The sequence below is a fragment of the Mus caroli genome, unplaced genomic scaffold (assembly GCF_978045245.1).
Source record: "Mus caroli unplaced genomic scaffold, Mus_caroli_1 scaffold_11, whole genome shotgun sequence".
Lineage (NCBI taxonomy): Eukaryota > Metazoa > Chordata > Mammalia > Rodentia > Muridae > Mus > Mus caroli.
Genome location: NW_028227266.1, coordinates 108,262,240 through 108,290,087, shown reverse-complemented (window position 1 = coordinate 108,290,087; position 27,848 = coordinate 108,262,240). Strand labels below are relative to the sequence as shown.

At 42.3% G+C, this 27,848-nt stretch overlaps 1 protein-coding gene across 1 annotated transcript; it reads left to right on the top strand.

The window, feature by feature from the left end:
* LOC110288796 (F-box/WD repeat-containing protein 15-like) lies at positions 1–24,904 on the top strand. Its single transcript, XM_021155046.2, is given in 11 exon segments — positions 1–90; positions 847–884; positions 1,077–1,240; positions 2,512–2,630; positions 15,914–16,123; positions 18,241–18,399; positions 19,256–19,466; positions 20,520–20,698; positions 20,988–21,112; positions 24,792–24,882; positions 24,884–24,904. Coding segments are annotated over 11 exon segments (1,407 nt in total).
* Positions 24,905–27,848: the final 2,944 nt, after the last annotated feature.

The window sequence follows — 27,848 nt, the reverse complement described above, 5'->3', positions numbered from 1 at the left end:
ATGGAGGTCCATTTGTCTAGTTTGCCAATGATGGAAATCTTCTCCTATCTGGATGCCTACAGTTTGCTTCAGGTTGCCCAAGTGAACAAGGTAAAAGCTCCTTGGCTGAACTCCTCCCTTGGGTGCATCCTACATAAGGCCCTTTGACCTTTCCCACTCAGTCTTGGAGTCTCGGCTACTCCAGCACCACACTCTCACAGCCTGGCTTGCTTGCTTGCTTGCTTGCTTGCTTCCTTCCTTCCTTCCTTCCCTCCATCCCTCCCTACTTAAACTTACCTTATTCAGACCTGTCAACTCAGCTCTGACATGTAAGTTTCTCTGGGACTCAGCTGCTTTTCTTGACCAACAGGAGCTCCATCCTACAGAATAGCAAGCAGATATATCTAGCGGACATGGGTGAGCATTATCCACCCTGAAGACCTCAAATCTGGTTAAATGAGTCAGGAGTGGTGGTTTAGGACTGTAATTGAAGCCCTTGTGAGGTGGAAGCAAGATGATCAGGAATTTGGGGCAAACTGAATGAAAGGAATTTAAAACCAGGCCAGGCTACTAGAAACCTTAATTCACAATAACAGTGATAATAACATTCTGTCAAAAGAAACGAACAGGCTGCCCTCCGGAGGTGTGCAGCTGATACTTGCCATTCTTGAGACTCCATGTCAGACCTTTGAGCCTGGCCCTCCTTCCTCTGAGCCCTCACAAGGTGACTTGTGTTGGCTGGGGTAGGTCTCTCCATGCTGAGAGCTAGGACTGTGTTTTATTAACCTGTGTAGGCCCAACCCAGAACAAATTGAGTTCAGGAGAGGGAGGTGGTTGTTGGTTTAAGGAATTTTTTCTCTCTCATAGAACTGGAATGCACTTGCAAGCAATGGTTTCCTGTGGAGGTAAGGAGAGGGGCAGGGTGGAATGGGAGGAGGGGACAAGATGGGGCAGAGAGGGAAGAAGAGGCCTTCTGATTCTGGGCCTGGGCCTCTGCTGCGTGAGGATGGTTAGTGAATTTGTTTGCTCACTGTAACCATGGCTTTAAAGTAAGGTGACTGGGGTCAGCCTGATGGAATTGCAACTGTGTATTGCAGGAAGTTGTGTCAGGAAAGATGGCTCTTCTGTGACATGGTTACCCTACAGCTCCTGGGCACAGAGACATGGAAGCAGTTCTTTGTTTACCGAACATGGCAAGAACAGGCCAAGTCCCGGGCAAAGCCAAAAGATTTCACTTACAAGGAAATTCCTTTGGAGTGTGGTATGGGCTTGAATACCTAGAAGAGACCCCACTTGGTTTTTCCCAGTCTGTGTAGTCCTGCATTCTCTTTAATAAGAGGAAGGGAATTGTGGTTTAACAGGATGGGGCAGCTGTGCCAGCACAGCCATGGAACCAATCTGTGATCTGCTGAGTGGTTGCTCAACATCGTAAAACCAGCCCTATCGTTCCCTTTCCCTGAAGGCTCTGTACCCTTCCCAGAGTGTAGAGAGAATTTACTGGGGAAATCACCAAATAGGCTTTAGTGTTTATCTTTTTCAAAAAAACTTCCTCAGAACAGTTTTCTGATGGAGATAATGTTTTTAAGTTTTTTACATTTATTATTTTTAGTATTTCTGTATTTGATTTGGTACAGGGCACAATGTGTGTATGTCAGAAGACAACTTTGTGGAATCTGTTTTCTTGAAGGGAAGAATCTTATCTTTTCGATTTCTTTTGAGATAAGGCCTCACTCTATAGTCATGGCTAGTCTGGAATTTCATCTGTAGATGAGGCTGGCCTAAAATCAAGAACTTCTGCTTGCCTTCACTAGGAATGATACATGATTTGTCTTTCCTTTTCTTTCTTTTTCTCTTTATTTCTCCTCTCCCCCTCCTTCCCTCTTCCCCTCCCTCCCTCCCTCCTTCCCTCCCTCTCCCCCTCCTTCCCTCCCTCCCTCCCTCTCCCCCTCCCTCCCTTCCTCCCTCCCTCCCTCCTTTCCTTTCCTTTCCTTTCCTTTCCTTCCTTCCTTCCTTCCTTCCTTCCTTCCTTCCTTCCTTCCTTCCTTCCTTCCTTCCCTCCTTTCCTTCCTTCCTTCCTTCCTTCCTTCCTTCCTTCCTTCCTTCCTTCCTTCCATCTTCTCTTTCTTTCGATTTTCCTTCCTTTCTTTCCTTCTTAGACAGGATCTCATGTATCACAGGAAGACCTCAAACCCTTCAGGTAACAAACACCAATGACCTTGAACTTTGGATCCTCCTGCCTCCCAATAAGTACTGAGTTATGGTTTATAGGCCTCTATAAACAAAACTGACCACTCTGCCTACAGAGTTACGGCCCCAGCTGCCAGTACCCATTTTGTAACTATAGAAACAGATTAAAGAGTCAATGCACCTGAACAAATGCCCAGCCTGCAGTGTGTTTGGCTGCTTCTGCCTTCACCCTTTCCACAGCTTTTTCCAAGCCTTTTACAAAGTAGAGGGAAATGAAACTCCTTCTTTGGTTTGTGTCGTCCTTCAACTGTTTGGTGTCCATATCTTACTGGGGTTTCCCTGCAGGTGTTCGGGGATATGCATGTTACATCTCAGGCTGTGCCTTAACAAGAAACGGACAAGGCAAGTCTGTTGTCTGTATGGTGAGTTCCAAGAACAAGATTTCTACCTGGGATATTAACGAGGTGAGTCTGGTCAATGTTAGCAAGTGTTACTCTCATATGAATTTTAATTTCATCTTTTTGTTATTGGTGATGATGAGACAGGATCCCCCTGTACAGACCTGGCTGTCCCGAAGTCCCCAGATAGATCTACCTTCCTTGGCTTCCCATGTGCTTTGGTCAAAGATTTGCATTACCACACCTGATTTCCCCTCTTCTTACTTTTTTATTTTTAGATTTGTTTTCTATGTATGAGTGTTTTCTGTGCATATATGTATGTGTAATCCATATGTGTCTGCTGCCTGTGGACGTCACAAGAGGGTGTCAGGTCCCTTATAAACTGTAGTTGCAGATGATTGTAAGCTGTGGGCACTGGGGCTGCGGACACTGAACTTGGGTCCTCTGCTAAGCCATCGCTGCAAGGATTCTCAGTGTTTCATCATAGAGATTGTTCTTATCCAAGGTTGGGTTTACTGCTAGGTATTCTTTTTTTAATATATATTTTTGATTTTATATATGTGTGTGTCTGTGTTAGTTTATGGTTGGTGCTGACTGGCAGAGGCCAGAGGCTATGAGGTGTTGTATAGGCTTTGGGAACTCAACTAGGGTCCTTTATAAGAACATTAATTACTCTGTACTGCTGAACAATCACTCTGGTCCCTTACTCCAGAGTTTGTTGTTGGTTTGCTTTTGTTTATTTGGGTTTTTTTGGTTTGAAACAGTGTTTCACTGTGTAAGAGCCCTGGGAGAAACTTGCTCTGTAGATGAGGCTGGCTTTGAACTTTGAGATCTACCAAACTATGCCTGCTTGGAATCAAAAGCATATACCCTGTTCACCAGGCCCCTTCAGGGTGGTGTTTGAGGCTGCTCTGAATTAGAAGGCTTCCCTGTTCCTTCTTTACTTTGTTTATTACTCTATAGGAAGGGTGGTGATATTTTTTTTCATGATAACATTGCAACCTGTCAATTTTCTGGAAGTTTAGCAGTTCTAAGAGTTTTCAGAGGATTCTTAGGATCTCTAATACAAGCTCATAGTGCCTGCAAATGAGGAAACGCTGGCTTCTCTCTCCTCTTGGCCTCCCTCTTCTTTGTTTCTCTTGTTTTATTATTCTAGCTAAAACAATACCATGTTGAATGAGAGTAGAAAGTGTGGATATACTTGTTCCTGATTTTGCTGGAACTGCTTTGGTTATTTTCACCCTATTTGTGGGTGTACAGTAAAGAAACTGCTGACATTACTGTTCCTTGATATGATTAAGATTTTTATTGTAGATATGAGAGAATGACCAGAGAAGTCTAGAAGTGTCCAAAGCAAACAGAGAAGGAAGTAGATTGTGTTGTGTGTTTAAGACCAGGAAATGTTTTGTAGAGTAGAGAATCATGAAGTCGAAGGGGGCCTCAGTGGGCAGGCCCATGGTGAGGCATCTCTTCCACTGAGGTACCAGACATATGCTGGGTATAGTGTAGAATAGAGTTTATTTAGGGCATTGGAAGTGGAGTTGAGAAGGGAGTAGAGCAGAGAAAGATAGAAAGGGAAAAGGGGAGAAATGTTGAGAGGAAAGGAGAGGCAGGTTAGAAAATGTGGAGAGGGAGAGGGAAGGGGTAAGAGGAAAGAGGGAACAATGGGTTAGTGAAAGAAAAGATTCAAACAGAAAGGTCAGAAAGAGGGAGTATGGACCAAACAGCCCCTTTTTAAGCAAGCCAGGCCTCCTTGGCTGTTTCCATGTAACTGTTGGTTGGAGCCCAGAAGGAATGCTAACATTTGTCCATTTTGGTTTAATTTTAAAAAGGAGAAAGTAGAAAGAGGCAAAGGTGAATCAGGAATAGTGTCATTGTGAGCTTAGGTTGCTTCTTGCTGACTTTGGGGCCACATGTCTGGAAAAACTAAGAAAATGGGGATGGGGTGTTGGTCTAGTCTTAGGAGAGTCTCTTGTTTCCTTGCTGTGCAGGATCTGTGGTACCATCTGTGGGTAGGAAGGAGCAGGTCCAGTAGAAGCATCCGTGTCTGTGAGAGCAGGCGCTGATGCATCTGTGGGTTGCTTCTCTGGAGCTGTCCTGGATGTAGATTTTGAGTAAACACCTGGACATAACAAGGTGCTGGAACACTTATGTATATTTGAGGAAGAGAATAAAAGTCAAATGCTTTTGGGAGAAAAAGAAATGTTCTCAGGTGTACATTAGAAACCGTTAGGTCTTGGTGGTTGGGGTGAGAGGACTCCCAATCCCAGGCAGTAGGAGAGGAATCCAACCCTCTGGAATAGACAACAGGTAGGAACGTAGGCTATTGATTGGCAGGTGTATTTTCCTCGATAGATTCTGTGTGTGCCATGAGAGTTGAATCTGAGTGGGTTTTTCTGGAGCTCATAAGTTAACAAATAAGATAAATCTGTTAACAGCAGGAACACACTTTATGATGAATTTAGGGACGACCAAAACCTTTCACAGAACAGAAGTAATAAGGGCTTTTTACTTTTATCTGGGAGACTGAATCTATATCTATATCATCTATATCTATGTCTATACATGAATTTAGCATAGTGAAACATTTTAACTTAAATTTAAAAGATAAGTAAAGGAAACTTGAAAATTTGACCATGTGAAAATGATAGTTGATTGTATAGTTTATCATGAAAAACACCTTAAGTCTATAATTAAGAATGATGTAGAAAAGGTATGGTGTTGTAGCAACGAGTTGGGGCAGCTGGTACAAGGTGATGTAAGTTTACTTGACAGAGTCATCAGAAAAGCTGTAAGTGGCAATTGTGAGTTAATTCCAGGGGGTACACATAGCCAGCAATCTTTAAAGTGGCCAGGTTGTGTGACATTAAGGAGTTGGTAGGCCGAGGTCAGGATCTGAAACAGAAGACAAAAGGAATGACAAGTTAGTGTTATTTATGAGGGGGGATGTCCAGGAAGTAATGACCTTGGAGGAGGGTAAGAATGTTCTGTGGTGAGTGAGAAAAGTCTAGGCCCCTAAGGGCCACAGCGCTGGTTACCTTGTCAGTTCAGTTGTTTTCCTTGGAGACAGTAGAGTCATCCATCTAGTGGGACCTGCAGTGGACAAGTCCATCTTGACTCTGGCAGAGGTAGTCTGGCCATCAGGCCCAGAGGACGAGAACCTTTTTCCTGTGGGGGAAGGATGTGAAAGAAATGACTCACTTGTCTTAGGCAATATGAGACATTTAACTCCCTGGGTATCCTCTGTTTCTCCACAGTGTAGGACAAGCCTTGGCATCAGGCATGGCAATGGAACAGTGATTCTCTGTTGTTGTCATATCACACTCTATGTAGTCTTGTCACTGTTCCATATCACTCAGAGACCTTGGGCGGTGAGGGGACCATTGTCAGGATTTGGGAGTCTCTGTCTATTATAGTAAGCTAAAACATTTAACATTACATTTAGCAGATTTCTGACAAGATTGAAAGCCAGTATCTATTAAGCATATCTGAGTTAGACAATCTGTGTTTATTTGTTCTAGAATGTATCTAGTAAATAAAGAGAGTACATTGCAACATTATGACAGTAGCAAAAACAAGGCTAAAGTTCTCTTTGGCAGATGGGAACTGGTTTCATAAGTTCCTGAGGAATAATGACTTTCATATGAGAGTCACAAATCCCATAACCCAGCTTGATCTCATTTCTGGATATTTGTAGAGTCTTGAGAACTAACAATTACCACATAATACAGGTTGGCTACAAGTTTGTGGGTTAGTGGGCTTTCTGTTGCTGTGTAAAAGGCTATGGCCAAAAAAGTAACTTGGAGGAAACGACTCACAAGTTATAGTCCATCAGAGGAGGCTGAGGCATAAACTGAAGCAGAGGCCATGGAGGGTTGGTCATTCTTTATGGTTCCCTTTCCATGATTTCTTCAATTAGTTTTCTTATACTACCCATGACCACCAGCCTGGCAGTAGCACTGCCTACTGTAGGCTGAGTCCTCCCACATTGATGACTGATTAGGGAAATACTCAGTGGATGTGCTTAGAGGCAATCAGCTTGCATGGATGCAGGGGTGTTGCCATTTCTCAATTCACCACATGTGGTAGTAGGGACACATCTCATTGGCTGTGGCACTAGGAGAATGAGCCCCCACTTCTTTACTGGGCAGCACAGTGGACCTGTGCTCTCTTGGGTGGTAGAGAAATTGACACAACTCTTCACACATTCTTCTTTGTCTGATAGTGTCTACTAGGATTTGGGGTACCTACCCCAAGAGCTAAACATAAAGGGATTGGCTTGCACTGAACATAGTTCTCCTGGGACCTTCCTGAGCTGTGTGTTTTAGAGGAGGAAACAGGGCTAGATTTCTGGCAGCATCTCTTGACCTGGCTGCAGCACAGCTGTGTAGGTAGATAATCTCTGTTCTCTATGCTTTTGTGAGTGCTAGGGTCATATATGATGCCCCGAGAGAGGGGTGGTGGGGACCCTAGTACCAGTGGGAAAGAACACAGGATGGGCCATGCCTGTGGTTCTTGAGGACATTACTCCTGGCTTGTCTCAGTGTTGTGACATCAGATTTCCACTGTGTAGTCCCTGCTGGTTTATGCAAGAGTTTTTTCTCTTGTGTACTCTGACTTGTGAGATGGCCAGCTGCTGAGCCATTGTAAGAGACAACCAGGTGAATGCTGGAACCTCAATGTGTTTTTCTGATTTCCCTTTGTTCTCTCAACTAATTTTATGTATTTATTTATTTTTTATTAGATATTTTCTTTATATAGATTTCAAATGCTATCCTGAAAGTTCCCTATACCCTCCCTCCGCCCTGCTCCCCTACCCACCCACTCCCGCTTCTTGGTCCTGGCATTCCCCTGTACTGGAGCATATAAAGTTTGCAATACCAAGGGCCCGACTAGGCCATCTTCTGTTACATATGCAGCTAGAAATATGAGCTCTGGGGGTACTGGTTAGTTCATATTATTGTTCCACTTGTAGGGTTGCAGACCCCTTCAGCTCCTTGGGTGCTTTCTCTAGCATCTCCAATGAGGGCCCTGTGTTCCACCTTATAGATGACTGTGAGCATCCACTTCTGTATTTGCCAGGCACTAGCATAGCCTCATACGAGACAGCTATACCAGAGTCCCTTCAGCAAAATCTTTCTGGCATATGCAATAGTGTCAAGGTTTGGTGGCTGATTATGGGATGGATCCCTGGGAGGGATATTCTCTGGATAGTCCATCTTTTCATCTTAGCTCCAAACTTTGTCTCTGTAACTCATTTTATGGGTATTTTGTTCCCTATTCTAAGGAGGAATGAAGTATCCACCCGCTAGTCTTCCTTCTTCTTGATTTTCTTGTGTTTTGCAAATTGTATCTTGGGTGTTCTATGTTTCTGAGCTAATATCCACTTATCAGTGAGTGCATATCTAATGACTTCTTTTGTGATTGGGTTACCTCACTAAGGATGATATCCTCCAGATACATCCATTTGTCCAAGAATTTCATAAATCCATTGTTTTTAATAGCTGAGTAGTACTCCATTGTGTAAATGTACCACATTTTCTGTATCCATTCTTCTGTTGAGGGACATCTGGGTTCTTTCCAGCTTCTGGCTATTATAAAAAGGCTGCTATGAACATAGTGGAGCAGGTGTTCTTATAATCAGTTGGAACTTCTTCTGGGTATATGCCCAGGAGAGATATTGCTGGATCTTCCGGAAGTATTATGTCCAATTTTCTGAGGAACCTCCAGCCTGACATCCAGAGTGGTTGTACAAGCTTGCAATCCCACCAGTGGAGGAGTGTTCCTCTTTCTCCACATCCTTTCCAGCATCTGCTATCACCTGAGTTTTTGATTTTAGCCATTCTCACTGGTGTGAGGTGGAATCTCAAGGTTGTTTTGATTTGCATTTCCCTGATGATTAAGGATGGTGAACATTTTTACAGGTGCTTCTCAGCCATTTGGTATTCCTCAGTTGAAAATTCTTTGTTTAGCTCTGAACCTCATTTTTTAATGGGGTTATTTGAATTTCTGGAGTCCAGCTTCTTAAGCTCTTTGTATATATTGGATATTAGTCCCCTATCAGATTTAGGATTGGTAAAAATCCTTTCCCAATCTGTTGGTGGCCTTTTTGTCTAATTGACAATGTCTTTTGCCTTACAGAAGCTTTGCAATTTTATGAGGTCCCATTTGTCAATGCTTAATCTTACAGCACAAGCCATTGCTGTTCTGTTTAGGAATTTTGCCCATATCTTCGAGGCTTTTCCCTACTTTCTCCTCTATTAATTTCAGTATCTCTGGTCTTATGTTGAGGTCTTTGATCCACTTAGACTTGAGCTTTGTAAAAGGAGATAGGAATGGATCAAGTCGAATTCTTCTACATGATTACCGCCAGTTGTGCCAGCACCATTTGTTGAAAATTCTGTCTTTTTTCCCACTGGATGGTTTTAGCTCCCTTGTCAAAGATCAAGTGACCATAGGTGTGTGTATTCATTTCTGGTTCTTCAATTCTATTCCATTGATCTACCTGTCTGTCGCTGTACTAGTACCATGCAGTTTTCATCACAATTGCTCTGTAGTACAGCTTCAGGTCAGGCATGGTGATTCCACCAGAGGTTCTTTTATTGTTGAGAATAGTTTTTGCTATCCTAGGTTTTTTATTTTTCCAGATGAATTTGCAAATTGCCATTTCTATCTCAGTGAAGAATTGAGTTGGAATTTTGATGGGGATTACATTGAAACTGTACATTGATTTAGGCAGGATAGCCATTTTTTCTATATTAATCCTGCTGATCCATGAACATGGGAGATCTTTCCATCTTCTGAGATCTTCTTCAATTTCTTTCTTCAGAGACTTGAAGTTCTTATCATACAGACCTTTCATTTCCTTAGAGTCACGCCAAGGTATTTTATATTATTTTTGACTATTTTGAAGGGTGTTGTTTCCTAATTTCTTTCTCAGTCCATTTATCCTTTGTGTAGAGAAAGGCCATTGATTTGTTTGAGTTGATTTTATATCCAGTTACTGCACTGAAGTTGTTTATCAGGTTTAGGAGTTCTCTGGTAGAATTTTTGAGGTCACTTATATATACTATCATATCATCTGCAAATAGTGATATTTTGACTTCTTCCTTTCCAATTTGTATCCCCTCTATGTCCTTTTGTTGTCGAGTTGCACTGGCTAGAACTTCAAGTACTATATTGAATAGGTGGAGAGAAAGTGGGCAGCCTTGTCTAGTCCCTGATTTTAGTGGGATTACTTCAAGTTTCTCTCCATTTAGTTTGATATTAGCTACTGGTTTGCTGTAGATTGCTTTTATTATGTTTAGGTATGGGCTTTGAATTCTTGATCTCTTTAAAACTTTTATCATGAAGGGGTGTTGGATTTTGTCAAATGCTTTCTCAGCATCTAACGAGATGATCATGTGGTTTTTGTCTTTCAGTTTGTTTATATAGTGAATTATTTTGATGGATTTCCTTATATTAAACCATCCCTGCATCTGAAGGATGAAGCCTACTTGGTCATGATGGATGATCATTTTGATGTGTTCTTGGATTCAGTTTGCGAGGATTTTATTGAGTATTTTTGCATGGATATTCATAAGGGAAATTGGTCTGAAGTTCTCTTTCTTTGTTGGATCTTTGTGTGGTTTAGGTATCAGAGTAATTGTGGCTTCATAGAATGAATTGGGTAGGGTACCTTCTGTTTCTATTTTCTGGAATAGTTTGAGAAGAGTTGGAATTAGGTCTTCTTTGAAGGTCTGATAGAACTCTGCAGTAAACCCATCTGGTCCTGGACTCTTTTTGGTTGGGAGACTATTGATGATTGCTTCTATTTCTTTAGGGGAAATGGGACTGTTTAAATCGGGATCAAATTAATGATCTAATTTTGGTAAGTGATATCTGTCTAGGAAGTTGTCCATTTCATCCAGGTTTTCTAGTTTTGTTGAGTATAGCCTTTTGTAGTAGGATCTGATGATGTTTTGGATTTCCTCAGGTTGTGTTGTTATGTCTCCTTTTTCATGTTTTGATTTTGTTAATCAGGATACTGTCCCTGTGCCCTCTCGTTAGTCTGGCTAAGGGTTTATCTATCTTGTTGATTTTTCTCAAAGAACCAGCTCCTGGTTTGGTTAATTTTTTGAATAGTTCTTTTTGTTTCCACTTGGTTGATTTTACCCCTGAGTTTGATTATTTCCTGCTGTATACTCTCTTGGGTGAATTTGCTTCTTTTAGTTCTAGAGCTTTTAGGTGTGCTGTCAGTCTGCTAGTATATGCTCTCTCTAGTTTCTTTTAGGAGGCACTCAGGGCTATGATTCTTTTCCCCTTAGCCATCATTGTGTCCCATACATTTTGGGTATGTTGGGGCTTCATTTTCATTAAACTCTAAAAAGTCTTTAATTTCTTTCTTTCTTCCTTCCTTGACCAAGGTATCATTGAGTAGAGTGTTGTTCAGTTTCCACATGAATGTTGGCTTTCTATTTATGTTGTTGTTGAAGATCAGCCTTAGTCCGAGGTGATAGGATGCATGGGACAATTTCAATATTTTTGTATCTGTTGAGTCCTGTTTTGTGACTCAATTTTGGTCAATTTTGGAAGAGGTACGATGTGGTGCTGAGAAGAAGGTATATCCTTTTGTTTTAGGATAAAATGTTCTGTAGATATCAATTAAATACATTTGTTTCATAACTTCTGTTAGTGTCCATGTGTCTATGTTTAGTTTCTGTTTCCAGGATCTGTCCATTGGTGAGAGTGGGGTGTTGAAGTCTCCCACTATTATTGTGTGAGGTGCAATGTGTGCTTTGAGCTTTACTAAAGCTTCTTTAATGAATGTGGCTGCCCTTTTATTTGGAGCATAGATATTCAGAATTGAGAGTTCATATTGGTAGATTTTACCTTTGAGTATGAATGAAGTCCACCTCCTTGTCTTTTTTGATAACTTTGGGTTGGAAGTCAATTTTATTCGATATTAGAATGGCTACTTCAGCTTGTTTCTTTGGATCATTTGCTTGGAAAATTGTTTTCCAGCAATTGTTTTCACTCTGAGGTGGTGTCTGTCCTTTTCCCTGAGGTGGGTTTCCTGTAAGCATCAAAATGTTGGGTCCTGTTTGTGTAGCCAGTCTATTAGTCTATGCCTTTTTATTGGGGAATTGAGTCCATTGATGTTAAGAGAAATTAAAGAAAAGTAATTGTTGCTTCCTGTTATTTTTGTTGTTAAAGTTGGGATTCTGTTCTTGCGGCTGTCTTCTTTTAGGTTTGTTGAAGGATTACTGTCTTGCTTTTTCTATGGTGTAGTTTCCATCCTTGTGTTGGTGTTTTCCCTTTATTATCCTTTGAAGGGCTGGATTCGTGAAAAGATAATGTGTGAATTTGGTTTTATCATGCAATACTTTAGTTTCTCCATCTGTGGTAATTGAGAGTTTGGCTGGGTATAGTAGCCTGGGCTGGCATTTGTGTTCTCTTAGGGTCTGCATAACATCTGTCCACAATCTTCTGGCTTTCATAGTCTCTGGTGAGAAGTCTGGTGTAATTCTAATAGGCCTGCCTTTATATGTTACTTGACCCTTTTCCCTTACTGCTTTTAATATTTTATCTTTATTTAGTTCATTTGTTGTTCTGATTATTATGTGTTGGGAGGAATTTTTCTGGTACAGTCTATTTGGAGTTCTGTTGGCTTCTTGTATGTTTATGGGCATCTCTTTCTTTAGGTTAGTTTTCTTCTATAATTTTGTTGAAGATATTTGCTGCCCCTTTATGTTGAGAATCTTCATTCTCATCTACTCCTATTATCCATAGGTTTTGTCTTCTCATTGTGTCCTGTATTTCCTGGATGTTTTGAGTTAGGATCTTTCTGCATTTTCCATTTTCTTTGATTGCTGTGCCCATGTTCTCTATGGAATCTTCTGCACCTGAGATTTTCTCTTCCATCTCTTGTATTCTGTTGCTGATGCTTGCATCAATGGTTCCAGATTTCTTTCCTACGTTTTCTATCTCCAGCGTTGTCTCACTTTGGGTTTTCTTTATTGTATATACTTCCATTTTTAGGTCTTGGATGGTTTTGTTCAATTCCATCACCTGTTTAGTTGTGTTTTCCTGTATTTCTTTAAGGACTTCTACCTCTTTAGCAGTGTTCTCCTGTATTTCTTTAAGTGAGTTATTAAAGTCCTTCTTGATGTCCTCTACCAGCATCAAGAGATATGATTTTAAATCCAAGTCTTGCTTTTTGGGTGTATTGGGTTATCCAGGACTGGCTGAGGTGGGAGTGCTGGGTTCTGCTGATAGTGAGTGGCCTTGGTTTCTGTTAGTAAGATTCTTATGTTTGCCTTTCACCATCTGGTAATCTCTGGAGTTAGTTGTTATAGTTGTCTCTGATTGGAGCTTGTTCCTCCTTTGATTCTGTTAGCCTCTGTCAGCAGACCTGGGAGTGTAGCTCTCTCCTGAGTTTCAGTGATAAGAGTCCTCTCTGCAGGCAAGCTCTCCTCTTGCAGGGTAGGTGTACAGATATCTGGCATTCGAAACTCCCTCTTGTTGAAGATGAAGGCCCAAAACAGGGCCTGTCCCAGAAGCTATGTTGCTTCTGTAGTCTGAACTCTCACCTGCACAGACTAATCTCTGAGGGATCTGGGACCCAAGATAGCTCCCCCAGGTACTCCTCAACAGAGCCCTCCGGGCGGGGGGGGGGGGCAGACACCTCTCCTCTGGCAGGGAAGGTGCCTGTAAGTCTGGAGCCTGAAACAGGGTCTGTCCCAGAAGCTGTGTCGCTTCTGTAGTCTGCACCCTCACCTGTTCAGACTAGTCACTGAGGGATCCAAGATGGCTCCCCCAGGTGCTCTGTGGCAGAGCCCTTCCGATCGGGGCGTATACCTCTTCTCCCTCTCAACTATTTTGTATTTTAAAAGATAATAGAGCCTAATGGTGAACATTAATCCATTCTTGAGGTTAGTTGGTTCTATTTCTCTGGCAGAAGGTCTTACCTTATATATCTAGGTGGCTTGGAACTGTGTAGGCCAGGCTACCTCCAACTCAACAGATCTGCTTACCTCTGCCCGCTGAGTGCTGAAATTAAGGGTTGACCCAACAAACCCAAGAAAAGGGTTTTTATTTTGTTAGGGTCTCAGTGTTTATAAATATTCCCTCCCAGAGCAAACTGTAAATGTAACATAGTGAACAGGATGATTCTGATGTTGGAGGTTTTGAGGTTTTTAGTTTTAGTTTGTTTTTGGCAGGTGGGTGGTAGTAGGCTGTTAAGGACAATATCAGGCTATCCTAGAGTTTAGGCTAGCCGTGGACTCATGGGGATCCTCCTTCCTCTGTCTCCTAAGTGCCAGGCAGGCTCCTGAGGTATATCATCATTGTACCTGGCAGAGGGAGCCAGGAGTGGAGCAGGACCTCAACCTCCAGAGACTGAGTCATGTGCTACATGGTAATAAGGTCTTCAACAGGTTGCCTTTCAGGGGAGTCAGTTCAGGAGTCACATTTTAGTGAGAGATTGACTTAAAGGGAAGATTACATTTAGAGGGAAGTAGAAGTTATTAATAATTTTCATGAAAATGAAGATAGAGCTTAGAAATGGCTCTCTTGACTGATGCCTCTAATATTTTAGTAAAATTATGGTTTTGGCTTTTTGTGTTTGATGGTGCTGCTGGTTGAGTGTGTGTGTGTGTGTGTGTGTGATTATTTTTAAAAAGACTTATTTTATTTGCTCCATCTGCTCGACCAAAGATGGCATCAAATACCAATACCATTACAGATGTTTGTGAGCCACCATATGATTAGTGGGAATTGAAGTTAGGACCTATGGAAGATCAGGCCCTGCTCTCAAACACTGAGCCATCTCTTCTGTCCCTTGAATTTTTTTAAGCTAAAGGAAAGCCTGGTAGAGAAACATGTTTTTCTCATTTGCATTGTATAAAATTTGATGTTACAGTAACCAGTGTTGGAATTGATTCATTGTGAATAGGTTTGTTTCATGTGTTGTAAAACTTAATACTGCCAGAAGTGGTGGCTCAGGCCATTAACTCTAGCACTCAGGAGGCAAGGGCAGGTGAGTTGGAATCCAGCCTGGTTTATATAGTGAGTGCCAGGAGAGCCAGGGGTATATAGAGTGACTGAGTGACCCTGTCTCATAAAAAAGAAACCCAAAACAAAACAAACAACAAACAACAACAACAACAAACAAAAACAACCAACAACAACAACCAACAAAACCTAGTCTCACTAGAAGTAACCATAGGAACACGCTCCCTGCTTGCACTGTCCGTAAAAGGTGAAATGGCTTGGAACACAGGGCCAGGGATTGTTCTTCATACTTGTTTTGGGGAATTGTTTCCCCCCTTCCATGTGGTTCCAGGAGCCTGAACTCCTGCCATCAGGTTCAGTGGCAGGTGCACTTCCCTGCTGAGCCATCTTGGCAGCCATGTTCTTCTCCCTGGTCTGTATTGTGAGTGTGTGCTCACCTCTGAGCGTAATGCAGGCATCCTGTTTACCTGTCCATTCCTGCCCCAAATAATCTAGATGTTTGTTTTCTTTGTGTTGCTTTTTATTTTTATGTACATAGGTATTCTCCCTGCAGGTATGTCTGTGTGATGGTGTCAGATACCCTGCAACTGGAATTATAAACAGTTGTGAGCTGCCATGGGTGTGCTGGGAATTGAACGCAGGTCCTTTGGTTTAGAATATCTGGTGGTCAGAACTGCTGAACTATCTCCCTAACCCTGGGTTTCTTTTTCTTTTTGAGATAATCTTGTAACGTACTCCCAATTGGCCTACAACTTGACATTGTAGATCGTATTGGCCTCAAGCTGCTAGTGACCTTCCTGCCTCTGCCTCCCTGGGCTGGAATTTGCAGCTTGTGCTATCACATTCAGTGAGGGATTCTTAGAACTTTCATATTTTTAAAAAGATTTATCTATTTTATGTATATAAGTGCACTGTAGTTATACAGATGATTGTGAGTCTTCATGTGGTTGTTGGGAATTGAATTTTTAGGACCTCTGCTTTGAACAGTCAACCCTGCTTGTTCCTGTTAGCCCTGCTCACTCTGGTCATCTCTGTTCAATCAGTCCCTGCCTCCTCTGGTCCAAAGATTCATTTATTATTATATATAAGTACAGTTCAGACTCACCAGAAGAGGTCATCAGATCTTATTGCCTTTGGTTGTGAGCCACCATGTGGTTGCTGGGCTTTGAACTGAGGACCTTTGGAAGAGCAATCAGTGCTCTTACCTGCTGAGCCATCTCACCATCTTGAACATTCATATTCTTTCCTTGTAAGTAAGAAACGGTTCCAGTCTGGACAAGGCTTCCAAATTAAGCTGGTGGGTGAAAGTAGCTGAACTAGAGTTGGTAAGACATGATGATGTTCTTGTTCCCCAGAGCGTTATAACCTGGGTAAGCCCAGTACAGCCAGCAAGTATCAAGCTGTTGACTACCCTCCCTGATATGCACATTGCGGTCACTGTAGATATACAATCAACTATCAAACTGTGGGACTGTCACAATAGGGAAGCTCTGGCGACTAATAACCTGGAATCTCCATGCAAATCACTGAAAACTGTCATTTCTAAGGATGGTCCAATTGTCTTGGTAAGTGACCCCCTCATCTGGAATAGTCACACAGAACAGAATACTTGCCAAGTTGAGGTCCCATTACTATCAAATCTTTTTTTAATATTTATTTTATTATTATACATAAGTACATTGTAGCTGTCTTCAGACACACCAGAAGAGGGCATCAGATGTCATTACAGGTGGTTGTAAGCCACTAATGGTTGCTGGGACTTGAACTCAGGACCTTCGGAAGGGTAGTCAATGCTCTTATCCTCTGAGTCAACTTGCCATTTTGGAGTCTCTGCAACTGCTGAGAGTCAATCACAGTATACCATATATATGGCTATCTTTTATCCTTTGACCTATTTCATGTACATTTCCCTAAGCCATTCTCTTAAAAATATCATTTTAAAATTCTTTCCTGGGATCTGGGGAGAGATGGCTCAGTGAGTAGCAGTGTTTACTGTGCAAGCACGGAGAACTGAGTTCAAATCCCTGATACTCACATAAAAAGTGGGATGTGGCTAAATGTGTCTGTAACCCCAGTGTTGTTGGGGATGGAAACACAAGGGTCACTGGGACTAGATGGCTTCAAGTCAACCTAGCTCCAGGTTCAATAAGAGACTCTCTCAGGAAATCAGGAGAATAGTGATCTAACCGGATACCTGGCTTCCTTCTCTGGTTTCCATGTATTCCCAGATATGTAATCTACATACACATGCATAAATATACATATAACACATATACAAACACACACACAATTTTTCTAAGTAATTTTACATCATCTTGTCTTTGAATTGTTTACTATTTTTGAATCTGAATTTGGGTATGAACAATAGAGAGAAAATTCAGAACTTTATCAGATATTGAGAAAAAAGGATAATGTTGATGCCCCAGTGAGTTCTGAGGAGGAGTGATTGAGGGCTTGGAAAATCTTTGCATATACCATACCTCATGTGTTTGAGACAGACTCTCATTATGTACTCCTGGCTGGACTAGAACTCACTGTGTAGACTAGGGTAATCTAACTCACAGAGATCAGACTGCCTCTGCCTTCTGAGTGTTGGGATTAAAGGCATATGCTACCATGTCCTACAAAAGTTTCTTTAAAAAATCCTATCCATCCCATAATTAGCCTCCAAACGCTGACACCATTGCATACACTAGCAAGATTTTGCTGAAAGGACCCAGATTGAGCTCTCTCTTGTGAGACTAGGCCAGGGCCTAGCAAACACATAAGTGGATGCTCACAGTCAGCTATTGGATGGATCACAGGGCCCCCAATGGAGGAGCTAGAGAAAGTATCCAAGGAGCTAAAGAGATCTGCAACCCTGTAGGTGCAACAACATTATGAACTAACCAGTACCCCGGAGCTCTTGACTCTAGCTGCATATGTATCAAAAGATGGCTAGTAGGCCATCACTGGAAAGAGAGGCCCATTGGACACACAAACTTTATATGCCCCAGTACAGGGGAACACCAGGGCCAAAAAGTGGGAATGGGTGGGTAGGGGAGTGTGGGGGGGGGAGGATATGGGGGACTTTTGGGATAGCATTGGAAATGAGGAAAATATGTAATAAAAAAAATCCTTTAGGACATGGTGGTGCGTGTCACAGAGGCAGGTGACTCTCTTGAGTTTGAGGCCAGCCTGGTCTACAGAGTGAGTTCCAGGATAGCCAGGGCTACACAGAGACATCCTGTCTGAAGAAACACAAAAGAAAAAAATTATTTGTGTTTGTTTGACTATTTTGCTTACATGTGTGTCTATGAATTATGAACAGGTTTAGAAGTGAGAAGAGACTATTGGAGGCCCTGGGGTTGAACCCCTCCCCCCCCCACACACACACTTTCTCTCTGTGTGTCTCTTTCTCTCCCTCTCTCTTTTTCTCTCTCTGTGTGTGTCTCTCTGTGTCTGTCTTTCTGTCTCTGTCTCTCTCTGCACAGTTACCTACTGAGACAAACCCCAGTCCTAGAGAGCCTTATTTCATGGCATCCATCCAGACACTCTGTGAGGCAGGCTGGGTCTCATTTGGGTCTCATTAGGGTCTTATTACTGGACTTGAAGACACAGTGGTGAATCTCAGAGCAGATAACACTGCTTCCTCCATGCTTAACCTTTCCCCACTGACCTCGTGCTGCTGCTCTGATTTCAGGCAGGCGATACCTTGGGTAACCTCTACATCTTTAGGATTCCAGATTTACACCTCATTTCCACAGTCAGTGTATTCCCTTGTGGTTTTGATGAAATTGATTGCTCTCCTCAGAAGAAATGGGTCTTACTGAGTCAGAACCACCCATATATTTATCCAAAGGTAGGTCTTTTCTAGCAATGATGAAGACTGGAGAGAGTGGGAAGGTTGATTTCTCAGGGATATCCAGGCAGACTACTCCCCCTCGCTTAAGCCCTATCATAAGAAAAGCCATTCCTACAGTCAGAAAAGAATAATGTACTTGGAAGCAGTCACATGTCCATTCATAGTGGCACATATCTATTCATGATGTGTCCTTGAAATGTGGCTTAGCCAAAGGATGAAGGCAGGTGAATTAACAGTCCCCAGACATCTTTGCTGGCCCTGAACTCAAAGCAATTTTCTATCACTGGCTGACATGCCATGTCAAATTTCAACTAAGTGCTACCATAACCCAATGCTTTATATACTGCCTTATCTCTTTAACTGCCAGCCCTCTGGTGCCTGGTACTTAGGTGAGAGATGGTCTGCTCAGAGCCCAAGTACTCCTCAGGGCCCAAGCATATTCATTTAGTTATACGTCAATATATTATTAAAGCAGCCTCAGTTACACTATGATAATCTCAAAGCCTTATTTAAAGAAAGGAAGTGTCCAGAAGTGCCCTGGACTAATCATGTGCACAGGGAAACTGTACTTAACCAAGCTCTGCCTGAGGCATCCATTGCAGTAGGGTCTGTGAGGTGCCTTTTGACCTGAGTCAGGGACTCCATTCTGTCTCTGAATATGATGGGAAGGGCAGGGAGAGGGTGAGTTATTCGGACCTTGAGTGGAAACAATGACTGTTCTTCCCTGTCCTGGGTATAGAACAGATGGGGCCACTCCTGGGTTTCTTTTGGAAGCCCCTCATGCGGACTGTGCATGTGTCAGGCTGCAGAGATTTTTCTCTTCATTGACTCCCCTGGGCAATACTCTCTGCAGGTGTTTTACATGAACAGCTTACTGAGGACATCAGAATTCTCTGACCCAGTGTCTACCATTCTTGAATTTTCCTCATGCAAAAGAGCCTTCTGGACCCCAAGAAGGGAAGACAGAATAACACTGATGTCCAGAAGAGGTCGCCCCATAGTCACAAGGTTTGAAACATATGATATGAAGCTGGAAGAGATCGGGAACAAAATAATTGTTAAAGGTAAACCTTAGAAAGTTCTCAATCCAGACATATTGGCACACACCCCAAATCAGGAGACTGAGTCAGGAAAACTGAGTCAGAGAGGCTGCTGTCTCACAAATGGAAAGATGGAGCTGAGAAGATGGTTTAGCATGTGCACATGCATACATACACTCACACAGATCTGTATACACACACACACACACACACACACACACACACACACACACACAGATAAAATAAAAAAATAGTAAAAATAAAAGACCAAACATGATTGTGCATACCTTTAATTCCATCATTCAGGCTGTGATACAGGCTGGTCTTTTCCAGTTCCAGGACAGTCTGCTGTATACAGTGAGTATCAGGTTAGACATGGATACATAGTAAGACCTTGTTTCAAAAGAAAAAAAAACCCCACATGTAAACAATAAAGAACTATAAGAAAGTGTGGAAAATGGCTTAGGCCAGTGGTTTTCTACCTATGGGTCATGAACCCTATGACAAATTTATGTTTTCAAAAATACTTAAATCACAGTTGATAACAGTAGCAATATTACCATTATGAAAAAGCCATGAAAGTAACTTTATGGCTGGGCAGGACCCCCTGCCCCATGCCACATGAGATTTGTAATAAAGTTCAGTAGGAAGAATTAGAAAGGTTGAGAAGGACTGGCTTAGAGAATAGAGACACTTCCCTACCAAGCCTGACAACCTAGTTCAACCTAATTCCTGGGGTACCACACGATGGAGGACAGAGCCAAATCCCTCAAGTTGTCCCCTGACCCCCACATGTGTGTTTCTGGCATGAATACCTACTCAAACATAATAACGTAAAAACAATTTTTAAAAGAAATCCCAATTTCTCATGTATCTCCCCAAGTTCCCATAGTAAGATATAAATGCTTAACATTGTTTTGTATTTTTAGACATTGAAGACAGGGTTTCTCTGTGTAGCTGTGGCTAACCTGGCACACCATGGAAGGAGGGATATGCTTTTCACAAAGCATTAAGGATATTGCTCTTACTTAAATGACTGAAAAACTTGCCTCTGTATTTTCTGTTTGTTTGGAACAGGACATTTGGTAGCAAGTTTCTCTTTGCAAGACTACAATGAGAACCCAAAATGGATGGGAGTCAATGATAAGAGCATGATAGTTTGTTCAACTAGATCCTCTCTCTTGCTCTTCAGCATGAAGGGTCTCCATCTACAGACATTTCAGTACAGCTCAGAAACGATCGTGAGACTATTAGTGGTATGTTTAGGTCGTTTCTTCTCCAGTGGGGGTTTAAAAATAGATTTACATTTTTTAAAACTTCATACTGTTGGGGTGTGCACATATGCATTTGTCTGTGCGTGAGCACTTTAAGAGTCCAGAGGCAGACTTCCTGGTGTTAGTCTCTTTCTTTCCATCTTTACATTGGCTCAGAGCACCAGGTTTGCTCAGCAAGTGCCTTTACCTGATGAGCCATCTCCTAGGCCCTCTCCCTGTCTTTTGATCTGACATTGACTCCAGCCTACTCACATTTGGATGTCCTTTGAAGGACCCCGTTCATGTCATCGTCACCTGTAATGATGGCTCTTTAGATGTGTACATGTGGGAGGAGAGAAGCCTGTTGCTCAGGAGGTGTTATGGACTGCAAAACGGGAGACATCTGCCATCGTTTGGGTAAGCTCTGCTTCTTGACTTAAACTGGACATTAATTGTAAAACATTTCTGGGACTGGAGACTTGGCTCAGCTGTTAAGAGCACTGGCTGCTCTTCCAGAGGACTTGGGTTCAATCCCCAGCATCCACATGGCAGCTCACACCTGTCTGTAACTCCAGTTCCAGGGGATCTGACTGACACCTTCACACCAATACATTGAAAATAACATTAAACATACTAAAAATTCTACATAAGAATGCATTTTAAACAGAAATGAACTTTATATAAAATGTAGGACTAAATTTATGATCTCCAGCATCATACAGAATAGACATTGGCTGTGTATGTGTAATATTTAAGAAGCAGAAGCAGGAGGTTCCAGAAGTGCATGGTCACCTTCTGCTACTTAAGAAGTTTGGTGGCCAGACTGGGTTCATTGCAAAACCATCACAAACAGAGAAAAATAATAAATGGCTAAGTATAACACAAGCCTTTAATCCCAGCACTCGAGAAGCAGAGTCATGTGGCTATCTTGTCAGTCTGAGGCCAGCCTGGTCTACATAGTGAGTCCCATGACAGCCAGAGCTGTAGAGAGAGATATTATGTATTAGAAAAGAAGGCAGGGAGAGAAAAGAAAGAATTGCTAGTTCTTCGGATTTCAGCACAATGAGTTATTTCAACAGTCCCAGGCCCACTGCTGAAGTGAGGGGACTATTTCCTCATATCTTGTCTTTAATGGCAGGATGGGTGGGTTCTCCTGAGTGCAGCCCCTTCTTGGGGTGCTTCATCAGTGAGCTGTCATCATCTCCATTTAGCTAATTTTCCTTTGAGTTTTACTTACCTTCATCCAAGTTATTTTCAGTGATCTTGGTATGGTGGTACAGGCCCCAAATCCTGCTTCCAGGATGCCGAAGCAAATGCTGATTGCCTCTTAGCAAGACACCTTTAACACATGTCTTTAAAAAAAGGAAGAGAAAAAAATGAGTCCCCGCTCTTTGGTTTGCTCTGTGTATCATATGCAGTCTTGGAAACAGCCTGGCTATGAACTCTATCTTGAGATCCACCTGTCTCTGCCTCCAGAGTTCTGGGACTAAAGGTTTTTGCCCTGGATCCCTTAATTTCAAGGGTCAACAGCATATTAAAAAGTTAGCAATATAATTTAAATTACATGTATTACTTAAAGATATTTCTCCCTCTGAACATAGTGCCACAGAGCTATAATTCCAGCAGGCAGGGAACTAAGGCAGAAGAATTACCTCAAGTTTGGGGCTAGCCCATGCCACATTCAAATTCAATGCTAATCTGGGCTACACAATTGAAAACTTATTTCAATTTTCTCACTCTCTGTGAGGTTTCTCTTAGTTCTCTTGATTGGTTGTGGTTGTTTGGTACATTTTGGTGTGTTGTTTGGTTGTTTCCTCCACTGGGCTGTGGAGACTTTGTAGTTTGATTCAGTCCCATTTGTCAGTTCTTGCTTTGGTGGCTGGTACGTGGGAGTTCCTGGTCAAGAGAGCACTCCTGCCTAGACCAAAGTCATGGGGCTTTTTCTACAGATTCTCTCTTGGTCATTTTCTAGTCTCGGATCTAGTCTTTCCTTCCATGTGTTATGAGTCAATTATTGAACTATTGATTAGTGAGAGGTATAAGAATATGGTGGCCTTTGAATCTTCCTGATACCATTTATTGGAGAGTCTATTGCTTGTCCTTAAAAAAAAAAAAAAAACAAACAAAGGATAAAAGTGCAGGTTCTCTTCCTAGGCTGTGATGCATGTGTTTGATGCTATGATCATTCATTCTGCTTTGATTACAGCAGCTTGCTGTGAGGTATTTTAAAATCTGATACTGTGATAGCTTCGGTTTTGTTGTTTTGCTCAAGAAGACCTTGGATGTGTAACATGTAACGTGTGTGTGTGTCTGTCTGTCTGTGTCAGTGTGTGTTTGAGGATGTACATGTGTTTTGTTGTTTTGAGACATCTTGTATACCCCCAGAATGGATTGAAACTTGCTATACAGTTAAGGGTAGTCTAACTATTTATTCAAGGCTTGCCTTGAGCTCCTGAAACTTCTCCCTCTCACTCAGTCTCAGTTTTTAAAATTGGTATTAGTTTCTTCTCCTTCAGGATTTGGAAAGGGCTCTACAATGTCCTTCTGGCTTCTATGATGTGCTGAAACATCCCTGTCATGGGGGTCTGTCATTCTATAGATGATCAGGTGGAATGTCCCTCTGATTTCAAGTTTTTTGTTTAATTTTAGAAACTTGTTTTTGGTGAATCTAATGTAAATGGTTGGATGTTAATATATTTGGGCTTGATTTGCTTTTGACTTTGTAGACTTACCAATTTGGGGAAGGTATTTTGTCTTTCTTGTGCTGGGGGAGTGAATTTAGGGTCTTTCACATGTAAAGGATGAACTCTGATAATGAACTTTACCCCAAAATTTCAGGGAGTTTTGCATGCCAGGTGGAGGGAGATAGTGGTGCGATTTTTACCACCTCAATGCAAAGCAGAATAAGGGTGTGGATGACAGGTTTCCATTAGGGTCTACAAGGCCACAGGCAGGAGGACGTGTAACTGTCCAGGGTAGGCCTGACTTAGCTCCTGAGTGATCCAGTAGATGTTTCCCTCAGTAGTAAATAATGGAATGATTGACATGTGCCCCACCATCTCCACACCCCCTAGTGGGGAGGAGATGCATTGCTATATTCACTCTGAGTGGACCAAGTATGGCTAAGCGAACAAAATTCAATTTTAAAATAAAATTTTAAAAGAAAACTTTTGTTTTTTTCCTGAGACAAGGTCTTACTATGTAGCTTAGACTAACCTCAAACTGCCTCAAACTCTAATTCCCTGACCTCATCTCCTAATTTCAAGTGATTTATAGGTCCGTGGCATCACACCCGGATGCTCTCTCTGTTCTTAAGCTAGGAAATGTTCTGAACAACTGAGGATTGAGAAATGGGGCAGAGGTCTATTGCAGGGGACTGGGATTGGAACTCACGCTATGGACGATAGTCGTCCTTTGCCAATGTGCACAGTTACTCAATTAACCTGAGATGGCTTAGCAATGTCACCAAGCCTGACAAGTTCAGTCTCTGGAACCTATTGGTGAAAGGAGAGATCTTATTCACACAAGTTATTATCTATGCACTCCAGACATCGGAGCATATGCATGTACTCCAGGACACACACCTACAGGCACACACAGGCACACACACCCATGTCAGCAGGTACACAGGCACACACATACAAGTATATTGTCATATATGAACAAACATCAGCATGCACAGTTAGGCAAGTACCCACTCAGGTACACACAGGCATGTACCACACACACAGGCTTACACATGGTCGAGCACATGCACACATGCACACACACACACACACACACACGACAAATAAGTATATATTTTCATTTGTTTATTTTATGTTTTTGAGTACACTGAAGATGTCTTCAGACACAGCAGAAGAGGGCATTAGATTGCATTACAGATGGTTGTCAGTCAACATGTGGTTTCAATTTAGGACCCCTGAAAGAACAGTCAGTGCTTTAACCAATGAACCATCTCTCCAGCTAGCCACAAAACAGTATTTAAAAGTTTTAAACAGATTCATGGCTATGATGAAAAGACAGTCCTTTAATTATGGTTGATAAACCTCACTCCTACTTGCGTACTGACATCTTGTTTTTTTCCCATTGGCAGCTTCATTAAAAATTTGCTATGTGATGATGTGAGCATAGTTCAGTTGATGATAGATCGTCAAGGCCCCTGCTTTCTGATGGCATATACCTTGAACATCTGCTCTTGAAAACTGAGTGGGTTGTGTGTCCTCTTTCTCAATGATAATAAAGGTCTATTTGCAAGCACAGGCTGGTGATTTCAGTGTTGCTAAGCAGTGAAGAGGTCAAATTTGGTGGTACACACCTTTCATCCTGACACTGGAGTGGCACAGGCAGGTGGAAGACCTGATTTCTGAGGGCAGCCTGGTCTACAGAGCTAGTTCCAGACCAACCAGGGCTACATCATGAGAACCTATCTCTGAAACAAATACCGTGGCTAGATGAACAAGCCATTTGGCTGTGACATCTGTCATTTCATTGCTATAGGGTTGACTCAGATGAGCAGGCCATGTGGGCAGCTTATCACTGCAGAAGCCATGTGGCAAATTAAAAAAATACCTTTTTTGAGACCATAAATTTCCCTTTTACAATACCCAAGATACAATTCGCAAAACACATGAAACTAAAGAAGGAAGATCAAAGTATAGGTACTTCGATCCTTCTTAGAAAGGAGAAAAAAATACCCATGGTATGATTTACAGACACAAAGTGTGGAGCAGAGACTGAAGGAATGACCATCCAGAGGCTGCCCCACCTGGGGATCCACCCCATATACAGCTACCAAACCCAGACAGTACTGTGGATGCCAACAGGAGCTTGTTGACAGGAGCCTGATACAACTGTCTCCTGAGAGGCTCTGCCAGTGCCTGACAAATACAGAAGTGGATGCTTGCAGCCATCCATTGGACAGAGCACAGGGTCTCTAGCTCTGAAGGAGCTAGAGAAAGGACCCAAGGAGCTGAAGAGTTTTGCAGCCCCATAGGAGGAACAACAACATGAACTAACCAGTACCCCCAGGGCTCCCTGGGACTAAAACACCAACCAAGGAAAACACATGTTGGAACTCATGACTCTAGCAGCAGATATAGCAGAGGATGGGCTTGTTGGTCATCAATGGGAGGAGAGGCCCTTGGTGCTGTGAAGGTTCTATGCCCCAGTATAGGGCAATTCTGGAGCCAGGAAGTGGGAGTGGGTAGGTTTTAAACAGGGAGATGGGGGAGCACATAGGGAGTTTCAGAGGGGAAACTAGGAAAGGGGGTAACATTTGAAATGTAATTAAAGAAAATATCTAATAAAAAACCTTCCCCTGTCCCCCCTCCTCCTCTAAACCTTCACATATACCTCTCCTCACTGTTCTCTTTTGAATTCTTGACCTTTTTTTCCTCTCAAATCCTTTTAAAATCAAGGGCATATGGGCTGGGGAGATAACTCAGCAGTGAAGACCACTGGCCTGGATTTAATTGTTAGCACACCGAGCAGCTAACAACTGTCTGTGATCCATTTCAGAGGATATGTTACCCTTCCCACATATAGGCAAAACAGCAAGAGACATAAAAATCTTTAAAAAAAAAATAAAAAGAAGCAAAGAAAAAATAATTTTTAAAAGCCAGGAGGTAGCAGAGCATACCTTTAATCCCACCTCTTGGGAGACAGAGTCAGCCAGAAAAGAGTACAAGCCAGCCTGGTTTACAGAACGAGTTCCAGGACAGTCAGGGCTGTGTATATGTGTTCACAGAGAAACTGTCTTGAAAATGTTAACATGGGCTGGGCGTGGTGGCACACGCCTTTAATCCCAGCACTCAGGAGGCAGAGGCAGGTGGATTTCTGAGTTCGAGGCCAGCCTGGTCTACAAAGTGAGTTCCAGGACAGCCAGGGCTATACAGAGAAACCCTGTCTCGGAAACAAAAAAACAAACAAAAAAAAAAACCATTAACATGGAAAATTTAATTGAGCTTATGGTTTAAAAGGATTAGAGTCAATAGGGTAGAGCAAAGGCATGGAGGCAGGAACAGAGAGTGCACATCTTGATCTGCACATAGGAAGCAAAGAGACACCATGGGAATGACAAGTCTTTTTAAAACTCAAAGACTATCCACAGTGACACAACCCCTCCAACAGAGTCACACCTCCTAATCCTTCCAAAATAGTCCCACCAACTATTGGCCAAGCTTATGGGACTCATTCTCTTTCAGATAACCAAACATGTACACACATGCAAATCACACAGAATCACGCAGAAAGAAACCCCATAGCTAAGCCACTTGAGTGGTCAAAGTAAATGGATCCTTAATCATATGTTGAGCTCAAGGCTAAGCTGGGGTACATGACACCACCTCTCAAAAGAAATAAAACCAAAGGACTAGAGACGAGGCTTGGCAGTTAAGACAAGAGCTTCTCTTCCAGAGGACCCAGGTTCAATTCCCAGCACCCACAGGGCAGTTCACAACTGACAATCCTGTTCCAAGTATTTAACGCCCTCTTTTGGCCTCTGATGAAACTACATGCTTTTGGTACACATTCAGGCAAAACATACATACATACATGCAAAAGAAGCTCCCTGACTGCCTGACTCTCTAAGGGGAGTTTATGACTGGAGACCCAGCACTAAGGAGGCTGAGCCTGATCACAGGGAGTTCAAGGTAGCTTAGACTGTGTGACAAAACCCTTTCTCAAGTAAGTAAATAAGGCTATATTGCTAAACAGAAAAGAATTTTCTGAGTTAGGGAATGAAAATATTAATAAATTAAAAAAGCAGGCGAAACAGAGACAATTTGTTCATAGAATTTTAAAGAATTTCTTAATGATTTTCAGAGTTTGTGCCCTTCCCCTGTGGGGCCCTGAAAGGCAGCCTGTTTTGGTTGAATGAGGCTTGCTCTTGAGACCCAGTTGAAAAATTTACAAGGGATGGGACAGTGAGCCATGTTCCCAGAGAGGTGTCTGATACCACAGAACCACCAACGCCATAATTCTGTCACTATCAGTCATTCAGACAAAGCCCCAAGCTCCTGGCATTCTAGCTTGACTCCACCCTCACAGTTACTTGAGTATGAGGCCTGGTATGGCCTCAATTACCTCTCCACAATTACCTGGCAACAAGACTGTAGCCCAGCCCACTAGAAAAAGAACTAGAGTTGCTTGG